At 45.1% G+C, this 26,007-nt stretch overlaps 4 protein-coding genes and 2 long non-coding RNA genes across 10 annotated transcripts; 3 read left to right on the forward strand and 3 right to left on the reverse strand.

Annotated features, from left to right (window-relative positions):
• Positions 1 to 69: 69 nt before the first annotated feature.
• On the reverse strand, positions 70 to 2,466 carry cldn11b (claudin 11b). Its single transcript, XM_084703283.1, has 3 exons — positions 1,794 to 2,466; positions 1,411 to 1,575; positions 70 to 778 (listed from the first exon to the last, which is right to left on the reverse strand). The coding sequence occupies exons 1-3, from the start codon at positions 2,017 to 2,019 to the stop codon at positions 510 to 512; spliced, it is 660 nt and encodes a 219-aa protein (XP_084559409.1). The 5' UTR covers positions 2,020 to 2,466; the 3' UTR covers positions 70 to 509.
• Positions 2,467 to 3,226: 760 nt separating this feature from the next.
• On the reverse strand, positions 3,227 to 10,951 carry phc3b (polyhomeotic homolog 3b). Of its 5 annotated transcripts, none has more exons than XM_084703510.1 (13): positions 10,853 to 10,939; positions 10,364 to 10,405; positions 9,304 to 9,931; positions 8,269 to 8,418; positions 7,802 to 7,879; positions 7,305 to 7,518; positions 5,873 to 7,108; positions 5,474 to 5,730; positions 5,225 to 5,387; positions 4,977 to 5,094; positions 4,690 to 4,816; positions 4,203 to 4,422; positions 3,227 to 3,381 (listed from the first exon to the last, which is right to left on the reverse strand). In XM_084703510.1, the coding sequence occupies exons 3-13, from the start codon at positions 9,910 to 9,912 to the stop codon at positions 3,227 to 3,229; spliced, it is 3,327 nt and encodes a 1,108-aa protein (XP_084559636.1). In that variant the 5' UTR covers positions 9,913 to 9,931; positions 10,364 to 10,405; positions 10,853 to 10,939. The 5 variants fall into 5 exon arrangements, with proteins under 5 accessions (XP_084559636.1, XP_084559639.1, XP_084559637.1 ...); XM_084703513.1 differs by having other exon boundaries at positions 9,304 to 9,913; positions 10,853 to 10,935; XM_084703511.1 differs by lacking the exon at positions 10,364 to 10,405 and having other exon boundaries at positions 10,853 to 10,951.
• A 382-nt stretch (positions 10,952 to 11,333) lies between these two features.
• On the forward strand, positions 11,334 to 14,060 carry LOC146275164 (uncharacterized). The gene is made up of 5 exons (XM_084703365.1): positions 11,334 to 11,910; positions 12,298 to 12,356; positions 12,575 to 12,658; positions 13,289 to 13,362; positions 13,472 to 14,060. The coding sequence occupies exons 1-5, from the start codon at positions 11,525 to 11,527 to the stop codon at positions 13,538 to 13,540; spliced, it is 672 nt and encodes a 223-aa protein (XP_084559491.1). The 5' UTR covers positions 11,334 to 11,524; the 3' UTR covers positions 13,541 to 14,060.
• Positions 14,061 to 14,764: 704 nt separating this feature from the next.
• Positions 14,765 to 23,184, reverse strand: LOC146275165 (TLC domain-containing protein 4-B-like). Its single transcript, XM_084703364.1, has 7 exons — positions 23,083 to 23,184; positions 22,627 to 22,796; positions 21,089 to 21,178; positions 20,878 to 20,936; positions 20,666 to 20,760; positions 17,174 to 17,247; positions 14,765 to 16,930 (listed from the first exon to the last, which is right to left on the reverse strand). The coding sequence occupies exons 2-7, from the start codon at positions 22,779 to 22,781 to the stop codon at positions 16,615 to 16,617; spliced, it is 789 nt and encodes a 262-aa protein (XP_084559490.1). The 5' UTR covers positions 22,782 to 22,796; positions 23,083 to 23,184; the 3' UTR covers positions 14,765 to 16,614.
• LOC146275166 (uncharacterized) lies at positions 16,489 to 17,350 on the forward strand. The gene is made up of 2 exons (XR_014766340.1): positions 16,489 to 16,943; positions 17,095 to 17,350. It is a non-coding gene; the product is annotated as an uncharacterized LOC146275166 (long non-coding RNA).
• On the forward strand, positions 22,551 to 24,213 carry LOC146275167 (uncharacterized). Its single transcript, XR_014766339.1, has 3 exons — positions 22,551 to 23,373; positions 23,653 to 23,724; positions 23,840 to 24,213. It is a non-coding gene; the product is annotated as an uncharacterized LOC146275167 (long non-coding RNA).
• Positions 24,214 to 26,007: the final 1,794 nt, after the last annotated feature.

Consider the following 26,007-nt stretch of genomic DNA (forward strand, 5'->3'; position numbering starts at 1 on the left):
TTACAAAAAATTCTGTATTGTCAGACAGTGTGAAATGTGTGATTGCAGAGAGTGAGAGTGATTTGAGTGTTTTGATCTAATAAAAAATATATAGAAACCTTTTATTGTCACATTTCATCAACATGTTAACAACATTTATATTTGATAGTATTTTTCATGCTTTAAGTATGATGACAAAATCAGTCGACTGGCTGAGGATCTGGGATGTCACTATCCAATTTCCTGTTTGTCTGGCAGGAAGTGAGGTCATCGTCAAGTCACGGTCATGCTGAGCAATGTGTTCAAGGATTCAAAAGGATAAAAATCAGGAAACAGGCATTTAAAGATATGCATACAGTATAAACTATAAACTTAGACTTCCGATACAGTATGCACACTGTATACTTTACAAATCAACTTTAGATTTGCACACTGCGTACTATAAAAGTAGATTTCAGATCTGGAGAGACTGTGTACTGTGAAACTCAGAAGAGGCAGACATTGGCTGTGCAGTGGGCGGAGTCACGTCGTCACACGTGTGCGATCTTGGCGTGATTTTCCGTGGCGGAGAGGGGGGTGGATGTGGCGGACGCCCCCTGTCTGGAGTAGTAGAAACTGTTCTCCCTTCGCTGGAGGGTCGAGGAGTCGTCGCCATGACAGCAGAGAATCATGGCTCCGCCGAGGAGACAGAGGGCGGAGCCCACCCAGCCGGCGTAAAGCGACCCGCCGAACGACATCAGGCCTTCATCGTGGTGGACACCAATGGGAAACCAGACGGTCGACACAATCCCACAAACAGCTGGGCGCAGAGGGGAGGGGAGGGGGAAAGGAGGGAGGAGGCAGAGAGAGGAGGGAGGAGCCAGAGAGGGATATAAGTCACGAGGACATGTGATAGCTCTCTGTGTGTGTGAATGTGTCTCTGTCTGTATGTGTGTGTGTGTGCGTTCCACAGCTGCAGCTCTCTCTCTCTCTCTCTCTCTCTCTCTCTCTCTCTCTCTCTCTCTCCCTTTCTCACTCGCTCGCTTTCTCACTCTCTCTCTCTCTCTCTCTCTTTCTCTCTCTCTCTTTCTCTCTCTCTCTCTCTCTCTCTCTCTCTCTCTCTCTCTCTCTCTCTCTCTCTCCCTCTCTCTCTCTCCCTCTCTCTTTCTCTTTCTGGCCGCTGACAGACAAGCACTACCTGTCTTGCCCAACACAGGAAGCATGAGTCCAGAGTGATGAACCCTCACCCTCCTTCCTCTGACTCTCTGCTTGTCAGGAGAACAGACCAGAACTGGCTCCAAACTGGGTTAGGATTATAAAAGTCATACTATATGCTAGGTTCCCTTAAGGGATGAACACAAATGAAGGTGTTTATGTATCCATCATATTTGAACTAACAATAAACAGTATCACCTTTCACTTTCTCCCTCTGTGTGTGTGTGTCTTACCCACCCATGATCAAGATGAGTGCCCCACCAATCATGGCACGGCGATGTTTGACGCGTGGCGTCTCGTTCTCTAACCTCACGCACGGCATCGCCATCATCACCAGCGCGAGGGCAGGAAGCCCCAGCAGACACGCGCAGATCATCAATGCGCGAGCGGTTTGGACATAAGCTGAGAAAGAGGATACAACAGTATGGCGCTCAAAAGGCGCAAAAGGCAGCGCTTTTTTCTAAAAAAAGAAATCAAGTGTGAACGCGGCCTATTACTGTTGATCCAGTCCAACTCTGCCCTTTTTTCTCTCTTTTTTTTTTACAGTCTCACACGGTGTTAGATAGTGAAATGGAGAGAGGGATGGAGAATGAGGTGCTGTAGAAAGACGTTTATCTCACCTGGTAAAGTTAAGATCTGATTGAGAGTCACACAGTGGTAAAGCGCAGGGGAGATGACGCATTCTGCCCAGAGACCCCTCGAGCCCAACTCATCCATGCGCATGCAGGTTGCGACGGAGTAATCACAGGTGCGCACCCAGTCATTGGTTGCAGTGGCGATGATAATACCGACCCAGCCCGCGCAACTCACCGCACTGCCGCTAACTTGACTGAAGAAATGCACCATGGTAGTCCTTTGCGCACAACCAACAAAAATATTGTATGTTTGTTATTTAAGTTAATATCAGTTAAGTAAAAAAAAATGGTGATAATCCGAATCAATTAATAAAGAAGAGTAAAATCTAATTGACTAATTTCAAAAGAAATGTATTGTATTTATTGTATTGTATTTCCCTTGGCGATAACAACAATAATGCAAGCCTATGGAAGAATGTTTTCAAACTGCATTACTGTTCACGTAGAGTGAGTGGCTCGGAGAAAGTGCTCTGAAAGAGATTTATAGTGCGAAGGGAGAAAATCCCCCCTCCCAAAAAGTAATAAGCCAATCAAAGCGACGAGGGGGCATAACTTGAAACAGACAGGAACTATCCCTTTTTGATGACACTCCGCCAAAAATGCACCACCAGCCCTCTCACAAAACTGGTAAAAACAATGGTTTATCGTTGTCATATGGTTGAGCAGGATTACAGGAAAGGAAGTTCCTGATGAACGATCGCCATCTAGTGGTGCGTAATGCTTCATTGGAATATCTTAATGTAAGTCTGAATTCAATCAACTTCATTCATTTTAATGAATATTTCGTTTATTATTTAAATCAGAATAAAATGAAAATGTGACGATTAACGACATTGTTCTCTACCGGCATCCATTGAATAAATGGAAGTGGATTCAAGTAAAATAATATAAATCACTCTATTTTTTTTTCTTCATTTATAATTACGTTATTCCTCAACAGTATTAGAACATTTTGATAGAATATATTTTTCATTTGAACAGTTACACTCTACAAAACATTTTGTTAGGGAAATGTATATATTAAATGATCATAGTCCTTCACGAAATAACATCCTTAAACTGCATTGTAAAATATCCACAAAGATACATTAGAAAAAATCTCTGTGAATAGTGAAGAGTCCAGGACAGGGACTGGCTCTTCTCCTCTTCATCTCTTCACCCCCCCCCCCCCCCCCCCCCCCCGTTTCATCTCCACATCAGATCCTTCACTTTAGGCCACTACTCATAACCTCTCCAATATGTGCAAATCTATTGTCATTGTGTCTCGCAGTCTATCTCTTGTTTCACCTTTGAACTGTTCCTGGCTTCTGTGTTCTCTCAGTTGTGGAGGCTACTTTATTTCTGCTCATCACCCTCACCCTCCCCCTCCCCCTCCCCCTCCCCCCACCCTCCCCCTCCCCCTCCCCCCACCCTCCCCCTCAGGGGTGTTTCAGAGTGTTGATGTGGGCACAGATCTTCAGAGCTGGTCCCAGTTTGATGTTCATGCTGGTCATAAGGTGGTCCTCCGTCAGCAGGAGCAGAGCCTGACCGTCGATCTCCTGCAGCCGGAACGCCTCGGAAACCTCCCCACAACCTTCACCCACCACCCAACAAAGGAAACACAGGTTAACATTACAACAACCTACACACAACCAAGCACTGCACGGTGTGTATGTGTGCATTTGTGTATGCATATTTGACAATTAACACAATCACACACAAAAATTGAAATAAAAATGTATATCGAGAAAATTGACAAGATTACGCTACCCCGAATAGATTTTGTAATTGTTTTTATTGTATATATTTGTAAATAAGATATAACGATAGCCATATGACTGAATCTCTCTAAATTGATCTTAAATATTGAAATGTCTTTGAAGGTAATAGTTCTTAAGTGACTTTTTAATACCATACTGAGTGTTTTGTTGTTTGATGGTATTTGGAAGTGAGTTCCGTTTCCACATTGCTCTATACCTGACTGAACATTGAATTGATTTGGTTTTCACTTTAGGTCAAATAAAACTACCTCCTACTGCATGCCTTGTTGGATAATCATGTATATCATTACTTAATGATAGTTTTGAATAAACAGTAAAAGGTGTTTTGTCTGTTATAACATTGTGTAAAAAAAAACATTACTGAATACCAAAATCAGTTTTTAACTGTAAATCAGGAGAGGCTTTCCTGCATTTGATCCACATTTGATGTAAACCCACATGAGAGAGCCACACGTGCCGCTTCTGTGTATATGTGTGTGTTTACATGTGCACACGTGTATATGCATGTGTGTGTGTCTGTGTATGTATGCGTGTATATGTATGCGTGTCGAGGTGTACATGAAGTGTGTGAGTAGATGTATACAGTATGTGTGTAAGTGTGGATATACAGTATATGTGTGTGTGTGTTGTTTACCTTGCAGAGTGTTGATGAAGTCGCAGACTTGCTCCACGCTCCACTGGGCAGGTCGGAGGAGAGAGGTCACGCAGGGTTCAGAGGTCATCGCTGGCTCGGATGCCCTCCTCTCCCTCCTCCTTCCGGCGCGTCGCCCCAGCCTTGTAGTCATGGAAACCGCAGGATCCTCCTCCTCCTCGTCCTTGTGGTCATGGCGATGGGCACTCCAGAGGTCGCGCGGCTGGTGATGTGACATGAGAGAATGGGACATGCAGACTGATGTTTACACCCCTCTCTCTCTCTCTCTCTCTCTCTCTCTCTCTTACATTTCCTGTCAACTTCCACTGTCTCTGTCTAAAAAGGCCAACAATTTATCAAAAAAATTAATGTAAAAAGTCAACCAAAAGGAGACACTTTGAAGGTCTTTTTCTCTTTTCTCTGTTTTCTAGTGAGTCAGCAGCTTGCGAGGAGTTCTAGGCGAGGGAGGAGGTCCGGATGGGTGACTCACCAGCCTCAGGAGCAGGGGCTTCCCAGGGACAGACATCGCCCTCTTCAGGCCAGAGCTAGAGCTGCGGCTCTCGGCCCGGCTGCCCGCACTCAGTGCCCTCAGACGCTTGGTCAAACCCACATTATACCTGGGGGGTAGGGAGGTAGGGAGGTAGGGAGGTAGGGAGGTAGGGAGGGAGGGAGCGAAAAGAAAGAAAGATTTCTTCTCAATCTTAGCAATTTGCTGAAATTTTCGCCTGGTAGGTGTGTGTGTTGGTGTGTGTTGGGCCTATGCCTTAGCCAGCTTACCCCCGGGCACAGGCAGTGGAACAGAAACGTTTGGAACGCATGAAGTTGTGGGCGTGGCCTCTCTTTGCGCAGAACTGACAGTAAAGGACCGCCTTTTTCTCTCTGGGACCTGCCCCTACTGAAGGTGAGGGAGAGAGAGAGATATGAGAGAGGTGGTGATGACCATGACAGTAGTCAGACCTCGTACAACACAGCTGTGTTTTCTAGTGCAAGGTCAAGCAGGATGGTTCCGAGGGGTCAACTCTCACAGGTCATTGGATCATCCGTGGCCCCGCCCTCTTCGTCGGAATCAGACGAATGAGCGGAGGGGGCGATCGTGTCTGTCAGCGGGACATGCACTGCCCCATTGGCCCCATTACTATTCAGGGTCACGCCCACCTCCTCCTGGACCAATAGGGACGAGCGGTTCACCTGCACACAGAAACACAAGTCACTTGATTGTTGGAACGCAAAGGCTCTCAGTACTCTGTATGTGTGTGTGGTTGTGTTGTTCTCACCGGAAACGGTTGAAGCCCCTCTTGGATCACAAAGCCCTCCACCAGGTGAGTCAGGACCCGCCTTCCTCCCTCTGGCCACACCTTCTGTGCCCAGGGCCCGGGCTGTGATTCGCTGAACGTCTCAGACTGGGCCTGCGATAGGCTGGGAGGGGATGACAGGTGGGTGGAGAGAGCTGGCAGGAGGGGAGGAGGGCTGTCTGGAGGAGGGAGGATGGGGGGAGAGGAGGGGGGAGACTGAGATGAGAGACTGGACAATGCTGGAGAGAAAGAGGATGACAGAGATAAGGGAAGGGGGAGAGGTTTAGGGTTAGCGCAGATCAGACACATGTAGCACACTAGATCATTATGGAGGCAACATCCCTGGAAACACAACCACTCATCCAGATCAGGGTCTGGTACCTGATAGGTTGTCAGATTGAGCTGACAGGCTCTCACAGAGGTTGACTTTGTCTATCGATCGGGTCTTTTTGGCAGGGTCCAACAGGGTCTGGTTCAGAGAGGTGCGGTCCTGGTTCTTGTCTGGTTCTGGATCGACATGGCAGTGTTGCTGTGGCAAACCTGTCGGAGACATGGACAGTGTGTGGGATCGGTCCACATCCATGCGCTGTCCCCCTGGGACTTCTTTACATGTTTCCATCCGATCTTCCGCTCCCTCCATGCTCTCTTCTCCTCCGGCCCCCTCCTTCTTCTGGTCCTCCTTGTCTTCCGCTGTCCTCTCTCTTTCTCCGTCCATCTCCCCCGCTGTCTTCCCTCTCTCGCTGGGGTCTTCCATCTCTCCGACTTGTCTCTCCTCCCCAGAGCGCTCCCTCGCTGCCTCTCTCTCCTCCCTCACGCTGTGGCTCTCTCTCCGTGTCTCTGCTGCCTCCCTCGCTCCCTCGCTCCCCTCCTCCTCTTTCTGCTTTTGACTGGGATTGGGGGGGCTGGTTTGGAGGCAAGGGGCAGGTGGGGACAGCAGAGCGGGGGCTGAGGGCAGGGGGAAGGGGGCTGAGGGCAGGGTGGAGGGGGTTTTGCACACGGGGGCTTTGGGAGGATGAAGGTTGTATTTTTCAGCACTTAAAGTCCTCTGTGATTCGCCAACGAGCTGAGGAGTGTCCTGGACTGAAGGCTGTGATTGGACAGAGGCATGGGCAGGTGCACTATTAGAGGGTTGTGATTGGACAGAGGCATGGGCATGTGCACTGTCAGAAGGCTGTGATTGGACAGAGGCATGGGCATGTGCACTATTAGAGGGTCGTGATTGGACAGAGGCATGGGCATGTGCACTGTCAGAAGGCTGTGATTGGACAGAGGCATGGGCATGTGCACTATTAGAGGGTTGTGATTGGCGGCCGGAGGAGAGGGCTATGATCTGCAGCTGCCTCGCCGCCGATGGAGACCTCTCAAAACAGGAAGTGGAATTTAGCGGATGGGAGCTAGATAGTGAGATGTGCTGAGACTGACTGGGCCTGAGCTGGCTCGAAGATGATGGACAGCTTGCCAGTCCAGTCCACAGTCTTTTCATAGGAGGAGCGTGTTTGGCAGTGGCAGCAACTATTGGTCGAAGGGCGGGGCTCTGTCGTGGGGGCACAGCTCTGTAGCTGCTGGGAGAGTGAAGTCTGGGTCTCAGAGGGACGGAACGCACAGAGGAATAGAGAGCTGGGGAGAGAGAGAGAAAGATAGAAGAGGAGGGAGAGAGAGATAGAGAGAGACAAAGAGAGAAAGAGAGAGAGAGAGAAAGAAAGACAGAGACAAAAAGAAGAAACAGGAAAACAGGAAAATAAATTATCAACTTTTTTTGAGGATGCAATACAAACGTGAAAAACCTGTCCAGTGAATGGAGCTTGTGACTTACTCGGGGGCGGGACTGAGAGGTGCTGGCTTGGTGTAGTCTGGCTGTCTGTTGTCGTGGAAGTGGGGTGTGGGCGAGGCCTGAGAGGGGGAAAGATAGGGGTCCGGGACCGAGGGAGAGGAAGAGGAGGGGGGGCGGAGGAGGGCGGCTTCAGGCGGAGAGAGGAGGGGATGTTCAGGGTACCCGGAGGAGGAGGCCTCAGGGTTAGATTCTGGAGCTGTTTGAAGGAGAGAGAGAGAGAGAGAGAGAGAGAGAGAGAGAAAGAGGGAGAGAGAGAGAGAGAGAGAGAGAGAGAGAGAGAGAGAGAGAGAGAGAGAGAGAGAGAGAGAGAGAGAGAGAGAGAGAGAGAGAGAGAGAGAGAGAGAGAGAGAGAGAGAGAGAGAGAGAAAGAGAAAGAGAGAGGGAGAGCTCAATTAGTTTCAAGTATCTACAAACCCAGTACAGTACCCAGAACACACACATAAAGATGGGTAAACAAACACCCATCTGTATGAGCTCACCTGGGCTGAGGCCGGACGGGGGTAGGAGGAGGAGGAGGAAGAGGAAGGGACAGGTCGCATAGCGGAGGTAAGAATCAGCTGCCAGAGAGGAGGACAGAGGAACAGGAAATGAGAGACAGACCGTAAGAGAGGAGCAGAGCAGTGCAGGATTGCGGAAAGTGGGCATGGCGGAATCTTTTTTATTTCTTTTTTAAACAAAGCCGTTAGCAAACATCTGCTGTCAGCAGGCAGTGGAGGGGTGGGGTTGAATCAGCCAAGAAAAACACAGGGACACGACACTAAAGATAGAACAGGACACTGCTGTTGTGTCTGAGTGGATCTTTGCTCGTTGTTTAAACTCTCTGTGTGTGACAAATGTTTATGTGTGCGTGTGACATGATTTGGTGGGTGTGTGATGTGTTTTAGAGTGTGTGCGTGTGATGTGTTGGTGTGTGTAGTGTGTGTGCGTGCGTGTAGTGTAGTGTTACCATCTCAGCCCTCAGCAGCACCTGATCACGTCTGGAGCTCTGGAGACGTTTCCCCAGGAGCAAGGCCTTCTGGGACACCCTGCTCACAGGCAGAGTGCTCTGATTGGACGGCACAGGCCTGGGAGAGCCCAGGGAACGGGATTCAGACAGCTGGGGGAAAAGAGAGTTAAGATCAAATCCAGAGAAAATCATCCACAATGTTAGGGGTTTTTGGGGCCCTTGTTCAAGCCGTGTCACAGAGGGCTTCACATACGCCCAGAGTTCTGCACCTAAATCCAAATCAAACCCTCAAAGAACACAGGGAAAAACTCCCAGGAGAAAAATAAAGAAGGGCAGCCTTGGTAGGAGCCTTTCACCATAAAAAGTGCATTGATCCAACACATGTTAATGCATTTACACTTATACTGTGTGTGTCAACAGAAGTGAAGCACCACCATCATCTAAAAAGGCAAACTGAAGGTATGACTGTGTTCTGACTGAGCACTACATACAGAACAACATGGCTGACAGCAGGCACAACATAAATAATTGTAGATTGATGGTGATGAAGAGTTGTGATACTGTCGCAACAAAGTCCCTTTCTGGCAGAAAAGGACTTTGTCAACAATAGATGTGTGTTTGTGTGTACCTAGCTGAAAACATCTCAGCTATATCACATGCAAATATGTGTATATATTTATAGACAAGATATATCTGAGGTTGAGAGTGTGAAAGACAGATCAAAGAGAAGAGAGAGGAAACGAGAGGAAACCAAAATACAGAGTAAAATGCAACAAAGTGTAGACCTGTTTGATGTAGACCAGACACCCAGTCACACTACATAAATTGTATCTATGCTTTATTTTTACCTGTCATACTACAGGTCAAAATGAACAGTTGGTGTATGTGTGCATGTGTAAACGTTGCTCATGTAGATAGTAACAATCAGACAGAAATGTAAATTATAGAGTCCAAAGATAACTGCGAAAGTGTGTGCATGCGTGTGTGTATGTGTGTGTGTGTGTGTGGTTGTGAAACAATGGTGCGGTTGCTTACCTGCTTGCCAGTTGGACTGGCTGGGGTGTGAAAAGGTGTGATTGGAGTAGATGTGTGGGGTGTGGGGGAAGGCCTTGTTTTCCCATTGGTCAGGATGGAGGAAGTCTTGGGGGATGAGGAGTTAACGTTGTTATGGGTTACAGTGGAGGGGGGTAGAGAGGTGATAGGAGGTGAAGCGAAGGAGGGTGTGAGAGAGGGGGGAGAAGCAGTCAGGGGGGGAGACGTGGCAGAGGATGAGGGAGGGGTGGTCACCATAACGGAGGTTGGGAGGAGGTGTAGAGTTTGTGTAGGGAGGGGAAGGTTGGGAGTGGGGGTGAGTTTCGGGGGAAAGGGAATGAGTGCTGGAGGGGTAGCTGTTTTCGGGGTGAGAGAGGCTGGGAAGGAGGGAGCAGGGGTGAGGGGAGGAGGAGGGGAGGAGGAGATGGGAGTCAGGGTGGGAGGTTTCAGGGTGGGGTTCGGGGTGAGTCTTGGGGGGATGGGGGTCCCTGTGGCATTGGCTGAGATGCGAGTGGTGATAGAAGTCAGGGGTTGGAAGCTTGTTCCACCGCTGGACTCCTTGCTGGTTCCTCCATGCTCAGGCTGGGTCTGGGAGATGAGGTCTCTCTCCATACTGCAAGGGTTTAGCACACTGTTGGGAAAGACACACAAACCTGACTTGCGTTTCACATAAGCAATTACATATGTGTTTCATAACTTCCGAAATCAGACGCAAACAAAGATGATATGGTTTTTAGTATGCTCGTAACAGTTACAGTAGACCATGCGATAGTTTTGGCCATGCTAGGATCTCATGTTTTCACACAGTTATGGCGACTACACCTGAGCAAGCAGCACTCTATTGTAGCAGAAATGTATGCACCATCCCCGCGCCAGCAGGTGCACCGAACACGCGCGACAGATGCACACATCTGGTTTAGAGTATACGCGTAAACGTTTGGAAAGGTCTGTAAACTTAAAAACAGCCTACTACCGCGTACATGTGTATCAAACAAACCATTAAACCACTTCTGCAATTGTTTTAGTGTCTGAAATGCTTTAATCAAAACCTCAGTCTACGTACCCAAAACCAGATGCGTCGCGGGCTGTTCTCTCTTGTGTAGGCCTACAACATAATATAACATGTTATTCTTCTGTCATTGATGCTGGTCAACGTTAGTCGGGAACGACTGCGAAATAGTGCAAACAAGAACGGTGGCGAAGCCTAAAGAAACCTAACAGGTCTCACTTCCTAGTCTATGAGCGCAAAGGGGTGTAACGAAGACTCGTCTAGCCTATAGCGCGTCACAACATCAGCCCCCTTTAAACGTATTTTTTCATCTTTTTTAACGATTGGAATATAGACTGTAACCATATAGCCATAGTATGTCTAGTGTCTTGTAACTGTTATCATGAAATTTATCATTAAAATAGCGTTTCGCTGATGCAGTAAACCCATATTTAGCGTATAACGCCATTTGTGTACATCAGTGTATGTGAGACTGTAGTAATAAAAACTCCTAAATTCGGTTCCTAATTAGACTATCACCCGTGTCCCCTAGCACCTGCGTACCTGCCGGGTCCGCGTAGGACGCAGCCGCTCGGGGCGACCAGGGTAGAGGCTGTGGGGCCCAGTCGGTCCGCGGGAGAAACGGTATCTTGTGTCGGTCGACTTACACCGCGAGGAGAGACAGCACCACTCAGAGTGCAGGAGGACCGTCTCATCAGTAGTTTTCAGGGCGGATACATTTTATTCAATTGCATTGCCTACCACTATGATTGTGTGCGTGGCTGTGTGTATATGTAGGCCTATGTGTGTGTGTGTGTGTCTACCTTGTCTTATAGACTACAATACATGTGCTAATTTTGAGTTTGTGTGACTATACTTCATATCTCACGTATAGGATACATTTATTGAACTTGATTACAGATTAAACCTACAGATTAAAGACAGATCTCCCAGGACTACATTGTCCAGCATTCTCTGCGCTTTCATGTCAGCATTAATCGGATCGTGGATTGTGCAGTTTAAACTGATTCAACTTGCAGCCCTGACAGGTTGCGCGCGGCACGGAACCCAACTAGCTGTCAACAAATGGTCGTCAAGCGCGTCAGACCTGAAGTTCACTGGCATAATCCTCGCATAGTCCTGATGAAAGAAAATGTGTCTTCATTGTATTAATAACTCGTCCAGGTGAGGCTTTAGCGAGGGTATTTTGAAATTTAAACTTTTTATTTAGACACAATGTCATCAGCAAAGGTAATCAAACAGAAGCCGGTGGACATGCAAACAAATCTCGAAGTAAAAAATAGACCTACGAGAGCCGAAACAAAGCCAGCGTCTCAGTTGAAAGTGACATGTCCGCGTAAAACGAGGGCGTCTAGCTGTCCAAGGAGTATACATAACGGCAGTGAACCCAGCAAGAAACAGAGAATCGTGGGTGAGACCAAGTGTGAGAGGAGGGCGAGGTCAATATCCACAGCACCTAAACCCCGTGTGGGTCACAAAGTCACGGCAACGTCTCCGAAGTCAACTGACATCTCAACGAAATCACCCCTCAAGTCAGAAGAATCTGTTAAAACGCCGGGACAAAAAGAGCGGGCAACGAGGTCATATTGTGGAGTTCAGAGGTGAGAGTAAAATGCCTATGGCCTACCAGGTAAACCTACTCATGTGTTGCATGGCTACACACCACTAGCCTATATTATTATATTTATAGTTTAGACAGAATGTTTACAAGCAAGCAAGGTGGCTTGTATAAGGTCTACCATCTGCCGGTGATCACGTAATCCTACCACCCGCTGGCCTGCTGCTGGTATTGTGACTTTTTTTAGCTAAACCATTAGCCACCGTAGGAGTTACTAATCAGCAAACTGATTTAATGTCAATGTTGGTTTGAATGGCTCCATAGGCTCTTGCATAGTAGTGAATATGTCACAGCAGAGAGCTGGGGTCAAGTTGCGCTATGTTGTTGGACGGATAAAGAAATGTCAGTCTAACTATACTTTCTTTCTCAGCCACAAAGCTTTCACGGTCATCCCCCCGAATCCCAAGAAAAGAAAAGAAATTCAAAAGAGTGAGCACTTGTATTATTTTTTATGATAATAGGTCGCTATTTATGTATCCAACAGCTATGTAGCTCCAACATATAGCTAATGTACTTTATTATGACACTTGATCTTATGTGTTTTCCCTTTGGGTCAGATTACAGTCTAATTGAAGGATCAGATTCTTTCGTAATTAGGCTAGTATTACTTAATATCATCAACTGCTTCTCGTTGGTTGGCTATGTAGAGGCGGAGGCGGAGCTAGCGGCTCTGGAGGACCTGCGGCTGAGCAGAGCGATGGCCTATGTGTCTATCAATCCCAGCAGTGTCGGTGAGGCACGCACACACATGTAAACCAACCAAAGGCTGAGTGTGTCCATATCGCGTCTTTAACTGTTCCCAATGAGCAAAGAGGGTTCGACTTCCTGTAAGCGCTGCACCCAACATGGGTATTTAGCCCTACTTCTTGTGTTGTTGTTGTTGAGCGTTATGACATTTTTGTGCGGCCGCTCCAAGCGCTTCTAGTTTAAGATCTTTTAACTTTTCAGAAAGGTTCTGGTGTCGTCATTGTCACTTTTTTTTCATCTGGGGAGCCACTCAACAGTCGAAAACTCCACTCGAGAGTTGAAAACGTCCGTTAATGAGTATCTGATAACTTAAATTATCCAAGAATATAGCCTACAAAAACAGCTTAGTTTAAGCTACTAGCTAGCGGTCTATAATGACGCACTAAAATGAAGCGCCCTCCTGCGATTTTTTGCTAGAAATAAAAACGCTAAATGGACACACGCACTTACGTGTCCATGACCCACTTCACATCTGATGTAATATCAATAACGGGCACAAGGGGGTAGGCTACCCCTTGCAAAATTATGCCTGCTCCTATTAATCTAACAGAGTTGCCTAATGTCGTTGCAAAATAAGGTGGATTGAAAGTGTGTGTGTGCGTGTGAGCGTGTAGGTGGGTGCCTAAGTCTGGAGGAGGTGCGACTAAAACAACAGCAAGAGATGCAGGCCAGAAGAAGACAGAAACAGGTGACACATACACACACACACACACACACACACACACACACACACACACACACACACACACTTAATACCAACACTTTTAACCTTGCTTGTGGATGTGTTAACTCTGCAGATGAGAAAGTACCTGTTGGAGCCCCACACAAGTGTTGCTATAACGACAGATAAATCTAAGGCATGCTAAAACTAGTCACTGTCAAACTCAACTCGATGCAAAATGGTTCTTGTTTAGATGGATGATTAAACAAGCTTATTCTGTGGTAGCATAGCCTTATTGTTTTAAATGAACACATGTTATTTCGCCCTCTTTCAATGTGACATTGAGATTACAATTTAAAAGGATATTTAAATGCTCTATTTATTTATGTGACTGATTTCTGAAACTCACATGTTTTATGTGATATTGTATTTTTGCTATTATTAGTCAAATGAAAGACACTAGAAGCAAACAAGTTTATTCTATGTATTTATTGACACTGGTAATTCTGCATATTTACGGAGGCAAATGGCATCAACTAAGTGGAAAATTAAGACATTATGACAAATATGAACATCAGACTGTTTTGGACTAAATGTAAACATTCCCTGTCCTGCAAGAAGTGAATTAAATCGCATTCTTTCTTTGCTGGGTATTCAGTAAAGTGACAAGTCATATTTTATTTGGATAGTTTTTTCATCATCATAATAAAACAAAATATACCTTTTTGGCAAGAAATTTGTAGTTTTAGGACAAGGCTAAATCTGATGTCTTGGAACTTTCATAATTTTTTAAAAATACTTTCATTTGAAGTACATTCATATGCGCAATGTGTCACTGGTGTATTGCCAAACTAAATAGAAAATTACAGACAACTTGATTTGGTCACTCATATGGGTCATCCTTATCAAAGGAATAAATATAGATTATTGTATATAAATGCAATATATATCCTATGTATGTACATTTGTACCCATACTGTTAATCAACTTGGCTGATTATGTAATATTCAAGTATCATTTCGCTTCTTAGGAAATTTCTGTGCCCGGCACTAGTGTTGTCCTCACGTTTCTCAATCTTCTTTCCCATCGTCACCGGATGACATGCTTCATACAGTACAGAGGAATACTCATGGGTAAAACTACATATCTAGCATCAGAGAAACATAGGACAAACAACTACAGTTTGTAAATTTAGTGTACAGTGCAATCCCCATGCAGTACCGCATGCACGTCTAGAGGTCGCATGAATATAGTTTACCATGCATATCTGTATTGATGATGTTTACTGGCTATCGCGCGACGCTTCCATTTCTGTACAAGTGTTAAAAACCACAAAAAAAAACATTGTGTTTCTAGTTTTTCAAACCATTCCTTTCTGTCAGTGAGCATTACACATACCAAAGGTGAGGTGACTAGAGGGACTTGGAAAAACGGGATGAGATCGTTTTTTTAATTGATTGAGAATTTTTCGGCACTGTTTTACAGTAGATTTCATTCACACTACCACTGAAAGGACACAGTTCATTAGGCCTACTGTTATTGTACACTGTTGTGTTGTATAAACGTAAAACAACCACTAACCCTTACCCTAACCACGGACATGTAAAGTTAAAAAAAAATGCCTAAAATGACTTTCTAACATGGCATGGAATAAGCCGTAACAAAACATCGGCGTGGAATTCAATGGATTTAAGAAGGCAGCTAAACACAGATTGCTGAACGATTCAAGGACCAATTTTGAGTTCCTCCACACTTGGCATAGCCTAGGTCTACGATCCGGTCTACGAAACACACAATAAGTCTGACAATAAGTCTGAGTTCAAGTAATTTAAAGGGTGCACAGTAAAACATTGAACAGTTCACTGTATGTGCCACAAACGTTAAAATTGCTGTTCACAGAATAAGAGAAAAGGTGTGTATGTGTGTTGGTGTGCGCTAGGCTACTTAGATTAGGCCTACAAAAAAGGCAGACAATTAAAGTAATTATAATGTATGACAATTATGAAACCATGTCAATGTATGCCTATTCAAGTTATACCACAAACACTGCTAATGTGCCAAACATCTTCTGAGAATAAATATGTAGGAATGAGTGTGAAGAGAAGCACATTAATACAACATGGTGCAGGTGCTTCTTAGTTTAAAAATGATCAAAGGCATAGCCTTCACATTGAGTGAAAAAGAAAAATTAACTTAACTTCTTCACATAAATAACAATTATTAAACTGGAAACTGCTGACAGAATTGTTGTAAACAAGATTAATATTGAATTTCATGCCCAGCACGCAAAAAATACTTTAGGTATAACGCAAAAATTGACTAAATAAAACAAAATATGTTCATGTACATTGTAGCCTGTGAACATGAAATTACTGTCATGTTAACGCTTGAGTGTTAGGGACAAAGTCTAATCATAATCTGTGCTAGTAAAATAGTCTGAACAATAGAATCCTTCTTTCAAACAGAACCCTCACACCTCCACCCAGGGCCAGCCCTATGTTTTGGGGGCCTAAACAAAAATAGTGTATGGGGCCCTTTTGATTGGTAAATTAATTTTTTTACAAATGTTTTTTTGAGGGCCCTAAACAAATGTTTGGTTTGTTTATTGGGTTGGGCTGGCCCTGCCTCCACCCTAAATACACAAGCTAGATGTCTGCATTCATGCAGTCTCTCCCCTGGCATTTTATATCTGACTTCACCCGTTACAGACGTGAGACCCTGGCCCTGACTCTCTGAGTCTCTCTCAGTTCCGGATCCGGACGCTTTTGAATAAACGGAAGGAAGGGAGATGAGGGTTTAGCTGGGTTGAATCTATTCAGCTTGCAGGCTCAGGGTGAAATATGGGACTCCCAGAGGGCTCCACTGTGTAAAAAAACACCTCTAAGATTTAGGCAACTGAAATAAAAATAAAAAAGGAATTACATTTATTTTTGGAAGTCCGCTGAATCAATTGGCTTTGTCATTAACTTGATGTGTTTGGAAAAACTGTCATGTTACCAGACACAAAAATTGTTGGCCATGAAAAAAAGTATCGCTTAAGGGCCCTTTTATCTGTCGGAGAGGCGGATCTAGTCTCCTTCCACATCTCATGTGAACTCGAAAACATTTCCCCAAAGAGTCACGGTGTCCTGTTTCAAACACCTCTTCACTGATTGTACTTGGCTTTCGTTTAGGAGTGGGTTGCTTGTGAAACAGACGGTTAGGAACCAGTCGGAGCGCTGGGGAGGGACAGCACAGCTCTGGGTCGTCCGCACGGCAGCATCGCCCCTCTCTCCAAACTCACTCCGCCTTCCCGTTCTCCTGCGTCGCGGCTTTGGGCCGTCGGCCCGAGAGCATGACCCGGTAGCAGCCGCGGGCGATCTTGTGCATCCACATGATGTTCATGACGTCCAGGCAGATGCTGGAGCAGATCCACGCCACGCGGCCGCTGCACGGCAACCGGTAGAAGGCCTCTGTGCCGTACACCGACCACATGCGGCTGTAGTACAGCGGCATGACGGCAATCCGAACCAAGAAGAAGACAGCGGCCATGGCAACCCCGTTGGCGATGTTGGGCTTGGAGGACTTAGGGTAGCCTAACACTTCAAAGAACCAGCTGAAAAACAACAGTGAGTATAAGGGGGGAAAGCGCCAATTAGCGGGGAGTGACGCCACCAGCTAACGCAGGGGTGCTTGGTCCTGCAAAAGTTTCAACAGGTCAAAGTTCACAGATAAGCATACAACAAATCTATGTTAATTGAGGTTTGATCTCATCGGCAGGTTTGTCTTGCCCAGTGTTTGCTACAGCAATTCTGAGTTACTGGTCCAAAGGGCAATGTTCTTGGTGAAGGGTACCTACCGCTGGTTCACACACGGAGTGGAGAACTCCGCAAGAAGACGGAAGTTTGCAAAATAAGGCAACATTCCTTGACCCTGGGAACACAAGAGGATAAACAGAAGGACAATGAAACAGGAAGTGTCCCAACGGAGATACAGAAAGCAAGTGTTTGATCCAATATAACCGTTATAAAAGTAAGGTTTGTGTTGTTTAGGCCCTGTGGTTGCGTTGTTACCCATAGGCCTGTGTTTAAATCAATATCATGTACAGTATGTGTTGACCTAAAATCAATACTGTACGCCTTTAGGATCCAAGTCATTATGCATCTTTTCAAGATGTTCAACTGTTTCACATGTTATTGTATGGAGACAGAGCTAAGATTAAGAGGACATGGTTTTGGTCCAAAATTAGAGCAATCCCTTTCTGAATATAGAACCTTTCATTTTTCAGATGCAACATTGTTCATCTTACCCTCATTTCTTGAGGGTACATTTAATTTGTGATATAACTTAAGAGACATTTGCGTGAACAGACATTTGCAAAGGGAGCTTCTTGCTGGCAGTCCTACGCGACATTATAATTCGCAGCTTCTTCCTCTCATCCCTCACCGCGATTCACTTTCACCTGCTTTCTGACACGAGGAAGAGACAGCAAAGACAGTGTTTGCCAATTTGAGTCAGTTCCACAACATATGGCTGATCCCAGAAGCAGCCATATTGATCTGTGGTGCCACATTTCAGAGTTCAGGAACACAGAGGACTGGTTGGGTCTGTGCTGTGGTATTTGAACCATTAACAACATACACAGCAACAAAAACAATCAATTAGTAATGCTTCGCTCGGCTTACAAAGTTCCAATCAAAGCTCATCATAGCACACAAGGGTTTTCACCACAGACAAACTCAGCCACCTGAAGAATAAACTGTTATTAGTCATGGAGAGCCGAGGGGTCGTACACATTAGTAGCAGTAGATCATTCCTGTTTTTTCCTCTTCAAAATTGCCCACATGATCCTAAAAACGATTTAAATTCAACATTTCAAGACACTCTTTCAGATTGAAATAGCAAACGTAAACAAATGGTGAAAGCTTACCTTGTTGACTGAAAAAAAAAGATCCAATATGGGTAAACATACTTACTCGACATTTGGCAGAGGCAGTGTTATGAACTTTTAGCATTAGCATGCTAGTACCTCTAGGTACAGGTAAGTCCATACTGTTACTGGGCATAATTTCTGCTCAGTGTTGGGCAACAGCAATATCAGCAAACAAGACAGCAAGGGACCCTGTCCTAGGTCTTTCAAGCCTGGTCTTTTTTATTACCCAACTTAACTTGAATTTGGTCGTTTTTAACTTGAATTTGGTAGTTTTTGCATGAAGGGTTCGCTGGTCAGAAATGGGACAAAATAGTTGAAAGTCATATTAGCAGAGGACAGAGAAGGACAGACACACGCAGATTAGTGACACTTTCGGGAGTCTTTCGAGAGTCAGAATTAAGTAGGACATGCATTTAAAGATCACACAGCAATCGGATTCAAGTGTTATTTCGTCATACAAATCTTTCGACAAGGCCGACGTTTCAGATGAACAACTTCTTCCAAAACACTGGACTATCACTTCTTGAAGATGCTGGGGGAGGGGCGGAGGTGCATGCTCACCCCCCAACGAACACCATCCATCTGTGTCCCAAGTCACTCCATACAGATTCACCAGACTAGTCATGACTACAATTGATTACCCATGAGACACTAACGGTCAAAATAAATCCCCAAGTAGTCAGGTCTAAATAGAGGGGTACTCCTGCAACAGGAAGACAAAATCCTTAAAGAACTCATCAGGGCAAAGAAACACAGCTGGTAACAGCATATCCATTTTTCCATGAGTAAATGGTTTAGCTTTTAGATTTTACCTTGATGACAACTAACAGGACTTGACAGCAAACAGCTCAACAGACTAATGAGACAACAACATACAACAGAAAGGGGTTGGATACAAAACCACGAGAAAAAAAAGAAGTGATTTAACATCCAAATGTCAGCCAAAATAGTTACTTCGATAAACAGTTCAAATGGCCATATTAATCATGGTAAAACGTTGTCAAGCTCAAGTATGTATAAGCCTGAATATGCAGCCATGAGGTCCCAGTGACAGTATGGTCTAATTCCCGATAATTGATTATTGCTAGAATATTTTATCAATACATTGTTCCAGATTTCTTTGTCAACATTTTGAAAATACATAAGGGAGACAAGAATCACAGACGTATTCACAGGAATAGAATATATGCCCTGAGTACACCCTTCTTACAACTATGACGAGTCTGGCCATAATGAAGAATCCTAATAACATATGACAGTTGTGAAAGGCCCCTGGGTGAGGGAGGCTCACACAGGTGTAGGTGAAGGGAAAAGTTAGAGCGAGAAGGAGGCCTGAACCCTGGAACACAAGCATGCTAGCAGGCAGATGAAGGCTGACATGCACACAGCTCAGCCCAGTTTAGCACAGGCCAGCCCGGCTTACCCCAGCCCAGCTTAGCCGAGCCCAGCCCAACTTAGCCCATCTCCACACACCACCGAGGGGGCAGTGAGTGGAAGGTTAGGGTAGGGTTAGGGGAAAGGGTGGAGAGGAGAGGGCTAAGAGAAAGGAGCGAAGGGTGAAGGGGAGAGTACGGGAGGGAAAAGAAAGGAAGGAAGGGGGAAGTGTGGGGTGAGGGGGAGGGTGGTGTCTCCGTTACCATCATTTAACATTCCATGCAAAAAATACCACCGTCATTTCCATAACAGTCAGCTACAGAACCCATCAACCTAGAGGGTCACAGACTCAGAACCAAGGGTGAACAGTGGTGGTCTGGAGGCTTGCAGCAGCCCGTAGGAAGGCCTGACTGACGGACTGTTCTGGAGGACTGGATGTCTTCAGCTGTATTAGAGGCTTGTACTAGAAACACTGACTGAGGCACTGCCAACTTAAATGGGGCAAAGCTAAAACTAACTCAAGAAACTAACTCTCTAAGCGTTAACTAGGTGACTTCCATCCGAACAATTAGCTACCACCAAAACAAGGCACCTGCGGCCTAATTTCAAAGACATATTTTCACATGGTAGGTTATTTGAAAACAGGATTTTTTTCCAAGAGTTACCAACATGATACAACTCAAACTGACTATTTCTCAAAGGCACGTCAGTTACACTGCCCTGGAACAAAAAAGGAAGCTACACCTCCAAAATAATCAACCATGGCCCTGCATCTGTGCAAGGACCTTCCATGGTCATCACTTCCCATTAATTAGCATTAATTAATGGGAAGACAGCTAAAAAAATGATAAAAATCCATGTTAAACCAAGGATTAGCATCACAAGCCAGTGCAGCTAGCAGGACAGCGGCACAGAAAGAACTAGCATGTTATCAGCATCCTGACGCTTCATCCGGCACCCCCAGCATCACAGAACACCACTGTTCGCCTTGGTCGTCTCCCCATCTTGCCTGCCCATTCTGCTATTGGACAACAGGGAACTCACCAGTACATAGTAGTAAGCATATAATGCTGCCAGGTGGTGAACTACAAAAAACTTGTCTCCTATCGCCTTCCAATAGTAAAATATCAGCAGCAGATCTGAAAAAGAGGTGAGAAGAACCGAAGAGAGAGATAGGGGGTCAACTGAGGTGTATGGAAAATAACTGAAACACATACAGGTTGAGTGTCGGCTAGTCTGACTGAAAGAGCACCCACCAGATATGAGGTAGCCTGAAGTAATGCCAACATTTATCTTCACAAGGGTGGGATCTCCCCTGATGACACAAAAGCACATGGTTCATCTCATATGACGAGGACAGCAACTATGTAGGTGGAAGAGACTCTCTGAAGTTAAGTAGTGGACTCATCAACATGTAGGGGAGCCAGAGTTCCCATCATGCACTGCGGCTGACAGCCGGGCTCTCACCAGACAGGGTCATCATTGATGGCATCATCGAAGCGTAGGATGTAGAGGCAGAAGAGCCCGACCACCAGAGCATGAAGCGTGGACACGGTCCTGAAAAAGCACACACACACACACACACATTTGTAAAACCCCACACATACCAGCTTTTCAAGCAGCCCAAACGCATTTATGTGCACCGTAACTGATGACCACTATATAAACACAGCAGGCCGAATCAGACTAATTAGAGTGGCAGATTAAACACTGTCCAGGGGTCAGGCAGACAGACACTTATTCCCTCCACCTGTCAGTCAACCTGTATCAGAGCTACCATCCAGACATCCACCATGATTCATTCGTCTTAAACAGGAAGGGCAGTGGCAGGTAGAAATGGATTGCGGTCTACTTTGCCACAATGATCGCAGGAGAAGTGGACCTAATAAACTAAGGAGATGTGTTAGTTAGAGGGTCAAGTCTCCCTACAAACAAAGTATGCCAGGCCTAAAAGTGCTTGATGAATGTCCTAATTATACTTCAGGGTTTTCATGGGATTGCAAATCTGGCAACATTTTTGTTGCTGGCAACAATTCCAAATGTTTAATTAGGAAAAATGTGCACTCTGAAGTAGGCTTCATATTTGGCTCCCCTCAATGTCTTCATAAGATGGTATATCTGCTGATGTATGGCCACAGCGAAGCTATGCCTGATTTTGATTCCATGTTACCCAGGGTGCAGTGGAGTGTTTGAATGCTGCAAAGCTTTATATTCCACAGGCTGGAGAAGAGCCCTTTGGGAAATGATGTTCAGGACTGAGATTAGAGTAACACTGGTTGTAATGATGATCTCCAATATGGAAGAATAAACAACTGAGGGATTACATAAACCCTTACTTACTACTGACGTCTATTAATAACAGGCCTGGACCATTAGTCTATCAAAGCCTGGTGCTTGGTGGTCGAATGAAAGACACTTGTAGGTCACAGACTGACTTATATACAATGGAGGAAAACAGCTTTGATTTGAGTTTCCATAGAATTCCTTCCTTGTAGGGTACAGTATGCTACAGTGTTCCTCTCCTGGCCTTGTATGGAAAACCCTAACAAAGTTATAGCCGGAGGTGCATATATGGAGTTAAGTGACGTCTGAAAGGTAACCTTTGACTTTGGTTGAACAGATGCCAAGTTCAAAGTCATCCTATTACTGGTTAACAGACTAGGTCAATACCACTGTCCTCTACAGAATAGGTAATCCTGATAACAGTTGAGAGCCTATACCTCACAAATATATTTACAGATTCTCAGTGACTCCCAGAGACGTAAAACCAAACTGTCTAAATTCAAATAATAATACTAAATAAAACTGTCAGGGTAAATATTACACATATTTTTCAGTTTAAACTACAGAATATTACAGCTAAATTTAGTATACCAAGTATTTAGTATACCATGCACAACTTTGCTTAACTTAGTGTACTATGCACGACTACAAAACAAACCTAACTGAGGGCAAACGGAAGAGTGTTTTGTAAAAGCCGTCCCTGGGGTAATGGAAGCTGGTACCTTGAGTTCCACTCGACTTTCTGCTTGTCGCTGAGGGCGAGGAAGCCCTGGCTGACCCTGGAGGAGATCCCAGGACTGACCCGGTGAAACAGCCACTGGAAAGTGAAGAAACTGCTGACCGAGATGAGGAGGATCAGCAGGCTGAAGGCTTCCATGACCACCCAACACCACTGAGGGAGCAAGAGGGGGAGGCAGAGGGAGAGGCACAGAGAGAGACACACACAGAGTAAGAAACAGAGTCATAGAGACAGAGAAAGAGAGAGACAGACAAAGATAAAGAGGTGGAGGAGGGGAGACAGCAAAAATCAGCAAGGAGTCTGACGTCGTCAACTACCAACTAAAGAAAGCGAATACCAAAAGCGGATGACAGAGATTCAGCACTCTCACAAGACCATTACCAACTTCTTTACTGTCAGAAATGCTTAATTACAAGAAAGTCACATTCTCAATCCTTACCTAATCAAGAGGGACTGGACTGCCAGGTATTCCTTGTCCATTTGAAAGGCAACAAATATACATTTCCTTTCTGGCACTTCAGTGATACCAGCTCCACTACCACCAACTGTACACATGTCAATGTTTAACAAGCTGAGTCCTTACTCTACTTGGCTGGACTGGAATATCTGTCAACTTCTAGATAGTGATCCACAGAGGAACCACTTCTAATTCCACAGAAGAAGGACAGCAGTCGGCAACAGGAGTTACATATCCTACACTGATACGTCTATGTCCAGCGGTTATATTGAGGTTAGTGCCTAAACTGAGTGCTTCACAGAGGAAATAATGCAAGATATAGTAGACCACTGTATTGGGTAGTAAATATTTGGGCAGTCACACGGGGCAAACACTTCCAGGGATCATAATAGAGGTGTGTAGGTGAAAGTCCTGTGTTTGGGCATTACTGTAACATCCAAGAGAGAGATTGGGCATTGAAAGTGCCTATAAAAACGTTAATACAATTGATGTCCACTGTCCAATGTCTGTTCTTGTGTACAACTTTTGATTTTGCAATTGCCCATGTTACAGACAGCGAAGCCACAGGAACATCAGACCTGGGTTTAAATCTGAAAAACTGCCCTTTGATCTGTTCATTAAATAGTAAGCTTTATTTATATACAAATATTACATTAAGCCTACAGGTTACAGATGCCTACAACCGAAATGAGTTTAAACTCAACACGAGTTTCCCCATCTTGCTTCCATCTTGAATTAGCGTGAAAGCGAGAGTCCTGACTGATGGACTCCTTCTTCGGCAGCAAGATTAGCCCTTCTCTCCTGAAGGACTCATGAGGCACTGATCCATACAGATGAGCCTTTGGCAAAAGCACTACCAAGCACCAGCACAGAACCTGAAGCAAAGCCCCAATGTACTGTCTGTCTCTGGTATCTATGTCAACAGAGGAGATCATCCATTTTGAAATGCTGATTGGAAGAAGCCCTGTTGTCGCTTTCCCTTCCCTTCCTGAATTGGGTTTCTGTTTCAGAGCAACAGGATTCTTCATCATATAAAAATGATCAGGTGGTCATACAAAAAATGTTTCCATGCGACGTTATAGGATTGATGGCATATGATTATTTTTACACTTTAACTTTATAGTTCACTTATAGGCTCAAATATACATTTACAGCGTGAGCCTCCATTGTAGCCGATGCACTGTGAATCCCTCTTAGAACATCCATGAGGAACTTCTGTCAAGTACAAGAAGGCCAAAAATCAAATCAGCAAATCAAATGTTATTTGTACATCCCTTGTCACAAGCTAGGCCACAGAGGGCTTCACACATGCCCACAGAATTGCATCTACACCGACCTAAAACCAAAACAACAAAACAAGCTGGCCCCTCATGCCACTGCAGTGAAGAGCCACTGAAACAGAAGATTACTCTCCCTGACTGGCTGGGCCGGCTCAATCACTGCGGTTTACGATCAAATGGGGGAACAGGAACCACAACTGCTCTAGTCGTGAGGAGCTTTGTGGCTCTGACAGTGAGAAAGAGAGAGAGAGGAGGGAGGGAGATAGAGAGAGGGAAAGGGAAAAGAAAGAGAGATAGAGGGAGGGAGAGAGAGGGAAAAGATGGGGAAGACAGAAAGTGTGAGAGAACAATGGAGAGAGAGAAATAGACAAAAGGGATATACAAAAGCACGAAAGAAAAAGTGAGTAAGAGACAGAAAGAGGGAAAGATATAGAGAAGGGGGGATATAAATAAATACAAAGTATATAGAGAAAGAGACAGTGAGAGAAAGAGAGAGAGGCAGTGTGCATGTGTGCGTGCATGGGTGTATGTAGGAGGAAAGCCTGCTGGCGTAACATAGCTGAAGTCTCTTGACACTCGGCCACTGCTTTACATATCTGTGACAGAAACATAAACGTCTCTTTTGAATTTGTAGAGATAGCTATCCCATTCCTTCATTGATATGTAGGGCAAACTATACCGGAGCAAAATAGGGTGCACTATTGGGAAACAAGCCGATGACACATAACAACTTGTAGGGTTCAAAGCATTGTTGTTGTCATGTTGTACTCATGAGGGATGAGCTCGTATATCCATGCGAGCCGGTCCTAAATTAGCAGCATCCTTATGCGGCGCCAATGACATGCAGTTGCAGCAGCCCACCACTGCAGCCTGTGTGGGAGTCCCAACCTACTCTGCTGCGCGTCGCGAGCCGAGGACAGCCGCAGGGCCTGATCTATCTGCACTGATCACTCCAAGAACCAACATCATCCAGTGGGGCTGTTGGCCTGTGTAGCCCTTCTCTCCCACCAGATGCTCCATCCTCTGACGTCGGTTTAAGCCCCTAGTTTCATGGAATGTCCCTCTTCTTGAGAATCAAGAGGGCTCCAGTCACACGTGTGAACATGCTTGTTTTCAAAACACTTTTCAAGCCACAGGGGTAATAACCTCCATGAAGCTTTAAGGTGGCTCTGTCCTTCAATGTTTGTGGAGAGTGGACTTCACTCAGGTGTCCTAAAACATGGCAACTTGGTAAGATTTGGGAATGTATAAGTAAAACGAATGAAGTATAGAAATAAAATATCTTACATGGCTGAAGAAAACACGTTCCAAATATGGAACTGTGTGTGTATGAAGTAGCTTTAAAAAAAAAATAACACTGATTTTATTTCACACACGTTCGTAAACACGTGCACAACAACACAGACAACTACACTACACAACTACACAGATACAGACAAGTTTAGGTTCTGTGGTGCCAGAGGACAAGGGTAAAGGGCCACACAGGTCAGATATAGAATAACATATGAATAGTAGCTAGAACATTTGTAACCACAACAGTCTCAACAAGAAACCTCTGTTTTGGACTGAGGTTCAAATTAATTTATAATTATCATTAATCACATCCATTCATTGTATAAATCTATAT

The sequence above is a fragment of the Hypomesus nipponensis genome, chromosome 8 (assembly GCF_054491055.1).
Source record: "Hypomesus nipponensis isolate SF chromosome 8, ASM5449105v1, whole genome shotgun sequence".
In the NCBI taxonomy this organism is placed as follows: Eukaryota; Metazoa; Chordata; class Actinopteri; order Osmeriformes; family Osmeridae; genus Hypomesus; species Hypomesus nipponensis.

Bases quoted from the DNA above. Each gene is read 5' to 3' on its own strand.
- cldn11b (XM_084703283.1), bottom strand. From the start codon at position 2,019: ATGGTGCATTTCTTCAGTCAAGTTAGCGGCAGTGCGGTGAGTTGCGCG. The intron at 1,576-1,793 runs GTGAGATAAACG...CCTCTTTCTCAG, and splicing joins TCAGATCTTAACTTTACCAG to CTTATGTCCAAACCGCTCGC. The intron at 779-1,410 runs GTGGGTAAGACA...CTCTGCGCCCAG, and splicing joins GGCACTCATCTTGATCATGG to CTGTTTGTGGGATTGTGTCG.
- LOC146275164 (XM_084703365.1), top strand. From the start codon at position 11,525: ATGTCATCAGCAAAGGTAATCAAACAGAAGCCGGTGGACATGCAAACA. The intron at 12,357-12,574 runs GTGAGCACTTGT...TTGGCTATGTAG, and splicing joins AAGAAAAGAAATTCAAAAGA to AGGCGGAGGCGGAGCTAGCG. The intron at 13,363-13,471 runs GTGACACATACA...TTAACTCTGCAG, and splicing joins CCAGAAGAAGACAGAAACAG to ATGAGAAAGTACCTGTTGGA.
- LOC146275165 (XM_084703364.1), bottom strand. From the start codon at position 22,781: ATGGAAGCCTTCAGCCTGCTGATCCTCCTCATCTCGGTCAGCAGTTTC. The intron at 17,248-20,665 runs GTGAGTTCCCTG...TTGTGTTCCCAG, and splicing joins ATGCTTACTACTATGTACTG to GGTCAAGGAATGTTGCCTTA. The intron at 16,931-17,173 runs GTAGGTACCCTT...GTTGTTTTTCAG, and splicing joins ACTCCGTGTGTGAACCAGCG to CTGGTTCTTTGAAGTGTTAG.
- phc3b (XM_084703511.1), bottom strand. From the start codon at position 9,912: ATGGAGAGAGACCTCATCTCCCAGACCCAGCCTGAGCATGGAGGAACC. The intron at 8,419-9,303 runs GTAAGCAACCGC...CTTTTCCCCCAG, and splicing joins CCAGTCCAACTGGCAAGCAG to CTGTCTGAATCCCGTTCCCT. The intron at 5,095-5,224 runs GTGAGAGTTGAC...CCTCACCTTCAG, and splicing joins CACGGATGATCCAATGACCT to TAGGGGCAGGTCCCAGAGAG.